Source organism: Thamnophis elegans, chromosome 4 (genome assembly GCF_009769535.1).
Source record: "Thamnophis elegans isolate rThaEle1 chromosome 4, rThaEle1.pri, whole genome shotgun sequence".
NCBI classification, from domain to species: domain Eukaryota; kingdom Metazoa; phylum Chordata; class Lepidosauria; order Squamata; family Colubridae; genus Thamnophis; species Thamnophis elegans.
In genome coordinates, this window is record NC_045544.1 from 95,618,820 (window position 1) to 95,631,975 (window position 13,156).

Here is a 13,156-nt window from a genome sequence, read left to right on the forward strand (position 1 = left end):
TTTACTATCAATCCCCTAGATGTCAGCATAGCTCTCCAAATATGGAAAGTCACCTGAAAAATGTCATAGCAACTGGTATGCAGGAATGGTAATACATAGAATAGTATCAAACCATTTATTTTTTAAAAAAATACATGCTAATCTATATGGTTTTTTTTACTTAAATAACATACCAGCACTTTTCAGCTTTACCCACATGACATGAGCAAGGTCTGTTCTTTCATGCGGAGGTAGCTCAGGCAACAGTGAGCCACAGCTTCTTAACAGCAGCAAGGCCTGGTTACCATTTGGAAATCCTAAATTAGAACAAAATAATTTGGAAATGCAACAACTTTTAAATTTTGCAGAAATGAGAAGTTTAAAAGTTTAAACATTCTAGTCTTCTTTGTATCAACCAATAATGAAAAAGAAACCAAAGTTTACAGAACAAGTAGTCTTAAAGACAGGAAACATTAGTATATCCATGCATGTACCTTATTTGACTAGAGATACACTGAATTTAAGATATACATGAACAGATAGTCACTGGCACACAACTGGAGTCTGCCCATTATGATCATATGTTGGTCACATGACCAACCTGATTTTATGATAGTTTCTGCAGCAATTATTAAGCAAACCAATGGAGGCCCAATCATCGAAATTTCAAATCAAGGACCTAAGCCTTCTTTTATGGGTCAATTATAACTTTGAACAGTCACTAAGCGACCGGTCATAACTTGAAGACTAGTTGTTTGTTTTCAACACTTTTATGTATATTGCATTATGAATCTAGCTATTATTAAAGACCTTCATTTAGACTTCTTCAAATTTTCTGGAATCCTGCTGGCCCATTTAAGAATCATGAGCAGCTTTTGTGGAGGCCATCATAAAATGGAGCGAGTTGATTTACAAAATGGTTCCATGAAGGAAAAGAAAACACTGAACAAAGAGTATTAGGAAAATCAGGGAATATAAATTACAATCATTTGAGAAAAAAGAAATACATTACAAAGTAAAAACATACAAGACCAGAGGAAAGACCATTTTGCCAAATCTTAAGGGGAAATGACATTTACAAACTACTTAATGTGTGAAAATTTTAAATAAGATTTCAAACACCTAAATGTATAGAATCAACACTATACAATGGACTCTGGATTTCAAAGTAATTTATAGTTGTAAAAAAACACTGTATGGACTTGCAGGTTGAAGGGGAAACTGAATTCTCTACTGAAGATATCTAGATAACTAAAACAATAATGGTGTTCCCTGGTTTAATATTTTAGCCTCTCAGCAGAAGAGATGTGCAGAAGGGGCTTCTAACTTCTATAAAATTACACTTGTAACATTTTTATACATCACATCTACTGTTCACATATACAGAATGAAAATTCTGATTGTAGGCCCTCTAAAACAAGACTCCAGAAAAATGTTGCATTTGTTTAAAAAAACCACTATCAATAATTAATATATTAACATAACATTTACATTGGTGATGTTCAATAAGAATTAAGAAGACAACTCTTTTACCTGTTTTGCAGGCATCATGAAATATGTCTTCTAACAGGGATTTAGTAATGCACCCATTTCTTCTGATCGAATTGTCCATTTTGTTAAACGCCCAATCAAAAAATTGTATCTGCTTTTGTTGAACAGGTAACTGTTCTTGAACATCTCTGTTTTCTTGGACTGCAATTGTAAAGAGCCTTGTGGGGTACATTAGGGATCTGCAAATCAAAACAAAGTCTATGATGTATTACAGTATTTTCCTGTTAAGCAAAAATTATTACAAGCTACTAATTTTGTATCTAAAATATTAATAGAGCAAAAGAACCCAAAGTTAGCACCAGTCTAGTTATCAAATCAATGGACATTTTCAGTATAACAATATTTCCAGATTATGCACAGATTAAGGCAGTTTCACAAATTAATGTAATCAAGAGTGTGATGCCAATATACGCTACTATATGCTTCCAACTTTCATCCCTAACCAGACTTTAAAACTAACAAATCTTTGCAATAAATTCCATTTTTTCTTAACCAAAAGTGGTAACCTCACTAGATTCACGGAACAGAGTTTGCTTGGATTTAGGAAGGCTCAGACTGGTAGAAAATAGGGTTCTGTACGTGTCTTGATTCATATTTACACACTACTCCAATGATTAGAATCAACCACTCAGGATGGAGAACCACTGCCACACAATACCCTTCAGTCCCAAGTTTTACAGTTATTCTAGAAGGATATCATGATCAAGAAGGTATCAAATATAGATGAGATTCCACAAGACTAGTGAACCTCCCATTAGCCCAAACACAAAAGAGTGATCACTACTGGGGGTTTTCCCCCTATATCCATGACTGAATTTGAACTGAAATCCAGATAAGCTCTATTAAGTTTTAACCCAACTACTTTCTCAACAATCTTCCTAAAAAAGGAAAGTCAAAGAGTTATCCATAGCAACTTGACAAATGGCTTCTTTTTTTTATTACCCTTTGTACCCAACCTGTCAGCTTGCAAGAGGGATTCAATCCATAGGTGATGAAGGTAATATTACAGAAACCTGTTCTTTATCCTGGGACTCAGATCCAACAATGAGACTGTGGTAAATGTGGAAACTTAAATGTAGTACCTCAATGAACAACACTGAAAACAAATATTTAGATCCAGGTAAATATTCAAAATAGGGGACAATTAGTAAACATTGTAATAGGGGGTGCCTTTGAATCACTGTTGACTCCTGGCAACTGTCTAGATTACTCCATGTTTTCTTGGCAAAGATTTTCAGAAGTAGTTTGCCATTGTTTGTTTCCTAGGGCTGAAGGTGTGTGAATACAATCTCCTCAGTTCTAGCTTAATGCCTTAACCACTGGACCAATTGGCCACGTAAAGCTGTAATAAATTTCTGAAACCACCTACATGAAAATAAACTAAATCAATGGTTTACCCTTTTTCAAAAACAATTGCCTAATATCATAAGAACAATTCTCTAATATCATAAGAATATCTTAAGTTATGATATGATAAAATGTGTGCAAAACAGTTTAAAAGAAGTTTAATGTAGGATGTTAAATATCACAAATTAGCAAGTAAGATTCAAGGATATTAAGGCTGTTCACATAAGCACATTAACCAGTAACATGTTGGTTTACTTTTGGCTTTGTGTACTGTGTCTAGCCTGTTTATGAGTCTGGTTAAAAATTATGCATAAATATAATGTGGCTTTTTCTGTGAGCAAGACATATGCATATGCAGGCTAAATAAAAATAGGAAAATTTTTGAATTAGAAGCAGAAATCATTCATAATGAATGTCAATAACAAATTATTCATATCAAACACTTGTGCAAAACAAAAAATGTATCTGTATAGAAATAACTCAGAATACTTTTCAACTTGCAAAAAAAATGTTATGATCATATTAAAAATGTTTGTTGTACTTTATATTATGCTTTAAAGGCAGAATTTAAGATTCAAGTGATCCTAGTTCTGCAATTATGAAAATGACTATCTAAAATGATTGACTATAATTCTCTTTTGCAACACTATAGCTTTATAATCATGCTTTGGGAAAAAGGAAGCCCCTATATAGATAGTCCTTGACTTGCGATCATTTGCTTAAAAAAGGTCCAAAATTATGATGACCATAGAAAAAGCAACACCTATAATCACTTGATTGTAATTTGGATGCTTGGCAACTGGTTTACATTTACAACTGGTTGCAATGTCCTGCAAGTACATGATTACAATTTTACCATCAACCATTTTTGCTGATTTCTGGCAAAAAAATTGTTGGGGGGAGAAGCTGGATTTGCTTAACAATTGTGTGATACATTTAATGACTGCAGTAAAAATGTCATAAAATCAGCTCCAACTCAACTTAGATCTGCAATGACTTACAATGGAAATTCCAGTTCCAATTGTGGTTGTAGGTCCTGTAATTGAATGTTTTGGGAAATATCATAAAAATACATGTCTCAATTCTTGTGGTTGAACCATTGGCTGGGGGGGGGCCTTTAGAGGGAGTAGAGACATTCCAGCTTAGAGTCTGTTTAGGGGACGAAACGTCTGAGGTCAAACTGTTAGGTCTATATCTGCTGTTTCCCCAGGCAAGGCAGATAGTCATGTAATATCTACATGAGTCTATCCACAGGTGGATATGTGCACCTGACAATACTGTATGTGCAATTAATTTGAAATTTATACAATAAAATCATCAAATGTATGAGGGGGGGGGAATTAATAACGATATATCTTGGGATCAAGAGAAAGTCAGGAGGCCTGAAGGAAGCACTACTTGCTTTCTGGAAAGTTGTTTGCAATTTTTCTGTTGCTGGAATGGAGAGAAGGTAAGGAAAGGATTTGTAAAATTCAGATCAAGCAGCTCAATCACTGAAACAAGCCCTGATAGACTTCCAAAAGTCGGAATTAGCTTTTCATCCACAGTGATACACATGAAATGCCCACTTCCTTCTCTGACCCTCAGCAGACATTTTTTCCTCCAGTTTTAGCTACTTCCCTGACAGAGACATAGAGATAAAGTTCTTCTACATACGATTTATAAGATATAACCAAAAGTCAAAGAACAGCCAACAACGCAGAGCATACTGAACCAACAACCAATACAAATAAACAGGATCAGAAAACCAATCAGAAAAAGAAACAACATCACAATCAATGGTATTACCAAGGAAATTACCCAGGAAGAGACCATACCCCAACCAAAAGGCAAACTATTAACAGAAAAAAGCAGCAAACTTTATTCTGTAAATTGTTCTTACTTTACCTATGAAACATGTGCAAAAAAAATCACTTCAGAGAATATCAAGGGCCTAACAATTTAATTCTGAGCAACATAGTGTATATTCTCTAGTATTGGAGGCAGAAATCACAATCTACTACCCACCAAATATTCTGAACTGTGAAGTCCCAGTTAGCATATTTATAGTTAGGGATCAAAGCTATGGTGCAAAGCTTAAGATGAAAGTTCAGATCAACTAAAACAATTTAGTTGATACTTTATTAGTAATTTATCTATCGCGCGTGTATGCGGGCCCCCTAGGCATGTGTGTGTGACCCCCATCTGCTCATGTGACCCTCCCACCGCACATGGGCCCTGTGCAGGGGGGTTTCACCACCCCCAGATTCTGGGAGGGGCCTGGGGAAAAATTGGGCTTTTTTTGCCTTCCCCCATCCCCAGGCTCTTTCCTGAAGCCTGAGGAGAGCGAAAAACAGCCCAACGGGCAAACTGGAAGTTGGTTCCTGAACTTCCAGTTTGCCTGTTGGGCCATTTTTCGCCCTCCTCAGGCTCCAGAGGCTTTCCTTAAGCCTGGGGAGGGTGAAAAATGGCCTAATGGGAAGTTTGGGAATTTGGGCCGTTTTTCGCCCTCCCAACACTGGAGGAGGGTGAAAACAGCCTCCCCCAGCCCTCTGGAAGGCCAAAAATCAGCTGGCCGGCATGCGCATACACCCAGAACGTGTGTCATACGTTCGTCATCACGGTCCTAGAGGATGATTTGTTACTGTTAGTTGTGAAGTTATGTCTGACCTATTACGACCCCATGGCCTTCCTGTCCTCTACCATCCTCTGGAGTCCATTTAAGCTCACACTTACTGCTTCCGTGACTCCATCCAGCTACCTCTGTTGTCCCCTTCTTTTGCCCTCAATCTTTCCCATTATATTTACACATATCATCATAAGTTGATTATATACATCTTAATAACCATTCCAAGGGGGGCAGCGGAGGTACAGGAAATAAATGTAGTTAATCAAGAAACCCGTAAGGACACAATGGTAAAGGTGCATGCCAAAGAAACTCCCAGCGTGAAGACTGTGCATATGTCCTTATATGAAAATGCCATCCCACCCCATAAGATGAAACTGCAGAGTACCTGACTTCAGAAGTAAAAACAGAAAATACAAACACTGAAGAAATCTAATGGAGTGGTACATAACCAATGAAATTATTTTCTGCAGATGATCTCTACAGAAATAATAAGAAAGGTGTACTGGATAGAATTTGCTCTATATGTCAAAAAGGATATGGTGACATAAAACACAATGTATACCTGGAACTGCAAAGAATTTCCTTTCTGCATAGTAAACACAACCAGCTAACAGGAACATAGTGTATTAACAAAAGGTTAGGAAGAATAGCCATATTTATGCAACTGGAAGTACATGAATGTTGAAATCAGGTGATAAATGTGGCAAAATCTATTCCGAGCTGGATTAGTGATTTTCCAAATGCTGGAGTACACCTTCATAGGCATCAGTCAATAATTACACAATTCAGTTTTCTACCACTTAATTAGACACAGGACTGCATGATTAAATACCCCCACAAAAATCCTGATAGAAAAATACTATCAGTGTAACACTCAAAGCTTTAATGAGTAAACAATGCCTTAAAACTTTTGAAATATTTTAATATTTTAAAACATATTGTGTACAGTCCCAATTACCATCAGTAAACTTACCACAATTAAGCCCAAAATTTATGTTGTTAAGTGAGAGACTTGTTAAGTGAGTTTTGCCCCATTTTACAACATTTTTTGCCACAGTTAAGTAAATCACTGCAATTGATAAGTTACTAAGATGGTTGTTAAGTGAATCTGGCTTCCCCATTGACTTTGCTTGTCAGGAGGTTGCAAAAGATGATCACATGATGCTGGGACACTGCAATGGTCATAAGTATGAACCTGTTGCCAAGCATCTGAATTTTGATCTTGTGACCATGGGGACGTTGCAAAGGTCATAACTGTGAAAAATGGTCATAAGTCACTTTTTCGGTGCTGTTGTAACTTTGAACGGTCAGTAAATCCACTGTTGTAAGTCAAGAACTACCTGTATTGTTCTGGTCTCTGTAACGCAGAAAGGTAATTGTAAAGTTAGCTCCAGGAAATGGCAAGCAGAACAGAGCAGCCCTGTAATGGCTCCAATATTTTAAAAAAACAACTTTAGGGAGAAAAAGCAAAGGACAAAGTGTCAGTTATAAATTTAAGCAAAATATGGAAAGCACATCCAAAACACATCCAAAGCCAGATTCCCTCAATCACACGTAACTAAAATGCAACAAGCTGTGTCAATCTAACTAAATATTGTAGTTGATTTATAGTTTGGAGCAGTATATCTCCCCCTTAAGGACTTTAGCAGCGTTGAGTTTAATCCAAATTGTTGCTGAGGTGGAGAAACACTAGTTTGCATAAAGTGTTGCATAAAGTGTTGCATAAAGTAAGAGTGTTGCATAAAGAAGTAGTTGGATTAATTCAGTAAACCATAGTTCACTTAAACATGGAGTAGGTTATGCATCTTCCTTTCCACAGCGTTAGAATCCAAGGATGCTGGCTATGCTTGAACAGTGGAATGTTCAAGTTAGATAAAAGATTCTTTTTTCAGAACACATCATTAACGGTAGAAAATCACTGACTGAATCTGTAGCAATGACTACCAGGTTAGGCAGAGGTTGCTTGAAGGGAAAAGAACAGCCAAGTTCAGATAGTACTCAACTTATAACAGTTCATTCAGTAACTGTTTAAAGTTACAACAGCACTGAAAAAATGTGACCTATGACTGTTTTTCACAAGTATCTTTGCAGCACACACCATGTGATCAAAATTCAGATGCTTGGCAAATGGTTCATATTTACGATCTTTTCTGGTCCCCAGGATCATGTGAGCGCCCCTTTTGTGACCTTCTGACAAGCAAAGTCAATGGGGAATCCAGATTCACTTAACAATCGGGTTACCAATTATCAACTGCAGTGATTCATTTAACTGTGGTAAAAAAGTCGCAAAATGGGGCAAAGCTCACTTAACAAATGTCTCATTTAACAACAATTTTTGGGCTCCGCTGCAGTCGCAACTGGAGGACTACCTGTACTTTTTTTCTTTTCTTTTACTTTCTTCATACCCCGAGGCAGTTCACCTCTGAAAACCGGCTCTTTGTCGCGTGTTTTATACCCTGCAGTTTCCCATTAGCAGTTAGTGCGGAACTGGTAATAAAAAACAGCATGCCGGCTTCGGTCTTGTCCTCCAAGTAAACAATTCTGGCCCTGGATTCAGATTGGCATGGCCTGATCCAACCTACCACCCCGCTATCGACTGGGTTGGATTACCAGACCCATAATCCACGGCACGGCCGAGGAAGGCTGCAAAAGCGTGTAGCCTCGTGTTGCGGATCTTAGAACAGTCTGGGTTACAAATATTTGGACGGCCGTTAGAAAGCAGCAAAGGCATATAAACCCCCCCCCCCCGCTCCCGCAACCCCAAGGATCTTCGCGACCTCCCCCCTGCTTGCCTTCACTCCCCGGACCCGAGAAGCTGCGTGCTTCCCTCGGGGGATACTCACGCTCTGCTGGGATTGGTGTTAAAGCGTCGGAGGGCAGCCGAGGGCAACGGCGACGGGACGGGCCCCGGAAGAACGCATCCTCCTCGCCAGAGCAAGAGACGCGAACGAAGCCAGACGGCTGACCGGAGCAACCCCGCCATGGCTACTCACGCACGCTGGTGCAGCAAAAAAACCCAGCGGCCCAAGGGGAGCACGTGACCGGCAGGAGGCTGCATTCACTAGGACCGGGAGGGGGGTATCTTGGGATACGCTTGGCCAAGATCCGGTATGCTCGAACCGAGGAATACACTATTGCAAACCCAGATGCTTGGAGAAATTGGATGATTTATCTCGAAGAGTTCGGATACTTTAAAAAGCGTATTCACCTTTCCTTTTCAACCCCAAGTTACAGTAGATCCTCTTTTAAAAATGGAACAGTCCAAAACGGATAGACGTAACTCAAGGGCAAGGACGGAGAGTGACTTGGGCCACTCCGAATGAAACGCGAAGCATCAGTCTGCAAATTATTTATTATTGTTCCTGGCAGAGTTACGCTGTCAAAAGGCACCGTCAGACTTGTCTTAAAAATAAAAACCGCGCGGTCCAGAGACGGGCTGATTCGAAGAGGTTTTCGAAATTAAGCTATGACTCCAGAGACCTTCAACTCCGGGAAAGCTATTTGTCGGCCTTATCCTTACTTTCGCTTCTTGCCGGGGAAGACACGTGAAACATCCCTACTCTGCGCATGCGCTGTAATCACGCCCGCTCTGATTTAAAAAGAAAAAAACTTCCTAGAGCGCGGGAAGAAAGTAACCAACGAGTTTCTTGGCGGTGGTTGGAAGGCTCGTCTCCCATTTTTGGATTAAGGGATACAGCCACGCTGCGGTTTAAATCCGAACCGCAGCGAACCTTCCCCAGCGAAGTGAGAGCTCAATCGCCAGTATAATAAATCTCGCTTTTTTGCCCCCTATCCCAAAGCTTTCGAGGTGTGTTCAAATTATGACACGGGCAAATATTGCCGCCGTTGGCTGCCTCTCTCATGAGTAAGGTGACCAGATTTTCAGATTGGTAAAGAGGGACACCATTGACCCGGGGGGCGGGGGGGGGGCTTGATTAAAAATTTTATATTTTGTCAAAAGGTCACCCCAGGACACTGAAACCATCATAAATACGAATCTGTTGCCAAACAAAATTTTGATCACGTGACCATGAGGATGCTGCAACGGCTGCTAAGTGTGAAAAATGGTCATCAGTCACTTTTCAATGCCATTGTAACTTTGGTCACTAAATGTTTTCCCCCTCCTCTAGACACCTCACTTCTTCCTTCATTCCTCTTGCTTATCTACCTTCACCTTATCCGTCTTCTGCTCTTTCCCTCTCTTCCTTCCTTTCTCCTTCCATCCTCTCTTCTTTCCTCACTCACTCCCTTCCTCCTTTTCTCTTCCTTCCTCCTTCCATTCTTTCAGCTTCATTTCTTTTGCCTATCTACCTTCTCTGTCTTTCTGCTCTTTCCATTTCTCCCTTCCTCTTCGCTTCTGTTCCTTCCTCCTTCCATCCTTTCACCTTCCCTCCTTCCTATTTCTTCCTTCTTCATTCCTTCTGCCTATCTACCTTCACCTTCTCTGTCTTTCTGCTCTTTCCCTGTCTTCCCCTTTCCTCCCTCCCTCCCTTCTCTCCTTTCTAGTTCCATCTTTTCTTCTTTCCTCTGTCCCTCCCTTTTTCTTTCTTCCTTCCTTCCTCCTTCCTCTTGCCTATCAACTTCATCCTCTTTGTCTTTCTGCTCTTTCCCTCTCTTCCCCTTTTCTTCCTACCTCCTTCCCTCGTTTCTCCCTCCCTTCTTCTTTTTCTTCCTTTCTTCTTCCATCTTCCTCCTTCCTCCTATTCTTTCTCCTTCCTTCCATCTTTTCTCCTTCCATCTTCTCCCCCCTCCCTTCTTCTTTTCCTTCCACCCTCTGTCCTTCCTTCCTCTCCTTCCCACTCTCTCCTTGGGAGGGGGGGGCAGCAGAGACGAAATAAAGTCAGAAAATCTTATTAAAACTTTCCTATTTGTTGGATCGCATTGCTGCGAACTTATAAACCAAATCAGGGGAACATTTTGCAACCGAGGGTGCTGCAAGGAAAGGGGGGAGGCAGCTCTGCCCTTTCCCCAGTTTTGCAAGGAATGAGAAACGGTGCTTTAATCTGAAGCAACTGCAATCGGAACCTCAGACAGGGAAAGAAAGAAAGAAAGATCCTTGTAGCACAAAACCCACCTTTGCATGGTTGTGAGAACATAGGTAAAAAAAAAAAAAAGCACAGCGTCCCTCCGCCCTCTGAATGGGACTCAGTGTGACTCCGATTTGAATACAAGGACACAGAGCCGGGTGGGGAGATAAGCACCTTCATTTGCATTCTCTGCGACCATGATGCTTTGCAAGGAACATTCCCCGGGCTCCTGTGACTTTTTGCAGATTTTTCCTTTCGTGCTTAAAAAAAAAAGAATGGTACTTCTTTAAAACGCCACAGAATGAGCTGTCAGCCAGACAAAAATGCAACCCCTTCCTTCGTCCTCCTCCTCCGTCACTAAAAGCTGGGGGCTCAGAAATCGGAGCGAAAAGCTAGTCCTCCATCTCTTCCCTCTTCCTGGATTCACTCTGAAGTTTTAAATCTCCCTTCTGTACATAAACACTCCCTCCCTCTTCCCCCCTCTCTGTATCTGTTTGTCTCTCACTCTCTGTGTGGCTCTTTGCCTCTATCTCCCTCCCTCCCTCCCTCTGTCTCTCTCTCTGTCATTCTCTGTGTGCGTCTGTCTCTCTCTGCCTCTCTGTCTCTCCTCCCTCCGTGTGTGTGTGTGTGTGTGTGTGTGTGTGTGTGCCCATTCCTGCCCCCATGGATGGGCTCCGGACTAGCAGAGCCTCCTCTTCCTCCTTTTTAACCAGGTGATCTTCGGCTGCTGCACAATCCCAAGGGCACGCGCTGCCCAGTTTGCTGAATCCGGCGCGGCTTCAGAGAAAGAAGGCATGCGAGAAAGCCCCCCCCCCATCCCCGCTGCCTGAACGTTTGAATGAAGGAGGCTGCAGGCTCCTTTGTCCTTGGCTATGCAATTTTCTTTCGTTCTCTGCTGCCTGAACGAGTGAATGAGGCAGAGGGAGAATTAAAGGAGATTGCGTCCCTTCCTAGAATCTGCCTGCTAGCAAAGGACCTTTCCAGAGTTGCTTTTCTGAGCAATGGGGAGACAGAAGGGACAAAATACCGGCCGGCTGGGATGGGTATACAGGGATGGGGGCAGGGCAGGCTTACTTCCGGGTCCGGTCACAAAAATCGGGACTTTTTAAGAATGCCCCGGGACACGGGACAAATTGTGTGAAAGAGTGACTGTCCCGCGAAAATCTCATGAGAAAGTTACCGAGAAATACATTGAATTTAGAAATGTCTATGGAGATTCTCAGTCATCCAGGTCATGGTTGTCCCAAAGGTGCTTTTTCAAGAGGCAACTGAAATTTCTTTGCTGGCTTTGCTTTGCTTTGCTTTGCTTTCTGGTTTTGCTTCTTGGATAAGATGGAAAAAGCTTGTTGGAGGAGAAGCGAAACGTCTTCAAAGAAAAACAAGAAAGTCCATTTGCCTCTTGGAAAAAGCATCTTTGGGACATTGCAAAGAGAAGAGTTCATTTTGTATCTGGCCGGCCATGCTTTAGTTCGGAATAGAATCTTAGAATCAGAATAGAACTGGAAGGGACCTTGGGGGTCTTCTAGTCTGGCCCCCTGCTCAAGCAGGAAAAACTATACCAGTGTTGGCGAACTATTTCGGCACCAAAAGCAGCCACCCCATGTGAATGTGTGTGCTGTGAAGATAATCTTTTGGTTTCTACCCTGCGCATGCACCCCAGCCAACTGGTCTTCATGTGCACATGCATGCCAGAAACCAGAAAACCAGATGGCTGGTGTGCATGCACACCGGCCGGCTTCTCTTCTGGTTTCTGGTGCTCCCGTGCATGTGAAGACTAGCTAGCCAGCGTGCCGAAACCTGGAAGAGCAACAGCAACAGCTCATGTGACTGGAGAGATGGCTCTGCGTGCCACTTCCAGCATGCGTGCCATAGGTTTGCCCTCACAGTCCTATATCATTTCAGACAGGTGGCTGTCCAGCCTCTTCTTAAAAAACTCCAGTGAAGGAGCACCCACAACGTCTGAAAGCAAGCCATTCCACTGGATGGATCAGCTCCAAATCTACGAAACAATCTTTTTTTTTAGCAGATTTTTTAAAGTTATTTTTTCCCTTCTACAACACCTTACAGTCATTACATTAACATTGTTATGTCATAATACCTGTATATGTATATAATATTTCGCTTCTATATTCACACACCTTTATACACAGTTCTATATATATTTATATATAGTTTTTTGGCTTAATTAATTTTATTGTTGTTTTGCAGCCATTTGTACCAATTGTTCCAAATTTCATAATATTCCAACTCTTCTTTATCTTTTAATTTCAGTGTTAATTTGTCCATCTCTGCACAATCCAAAGTTTTTTTGATCACTAATTTGTCCGAGGGGGTATTATTTTGTTTCCAGCATTGGGCAAATGCTATTCTAGCTGAACTTAGCAGATGTGTTAATATGTACTTAATTTTCTTTGTATATTTCCCTTTGATTATTCCCAGTAGAAAGATTTTGGGTTTGTATTTTATCTGTTCCCCTGTAATTTCTTGCACCCATTTCCAAATTTTTATCCAATATTTCTGTGTTTCCAGGCAGGTCCACCATATGTGATAATAAGTCACTTATTATCACATACGAACGATCTTAATGTACAATGTGTGGGTGGTATAAACTCTGGTACACTAAAACCTGCGTCAGTGGGCACAA

General features: G+C 40.9%; 1 protein-coding gene across 1 annotated transcript in view; it reads right to left on the reverse strand.

The window, feature by feature from the left end:
• LRPPRC (leucine rich pentatricopeptide repeat containing) overlaps positions 1-8,517 on the reverse strand; it is an 89,602-nt gene extending 81,085 nt beyond the window's left edge. The window contains exons 1-3 of the mRNA XM_032215090.1: positions 8,329-8,517; positions 1,513-1,709; positions 174-296 (exon numbers count right to left, since the gene is read on the reverse strand). Coding sequence (XP_032070981.1) covers positions 174-296; positions 1,513-1,709; positions 8,329-8,468 — 460 coding nt within the window. The 5' untranslated portion in view covers positions 8,469-8,517. The remainder of the gene's footprint in view (positions 1-173; positions 297-1,512; positions 1,710-8,328) is intronic.
• Between the last annotated feature and the right edge of the window lie 4,639 nt (positions 8,518-13,156).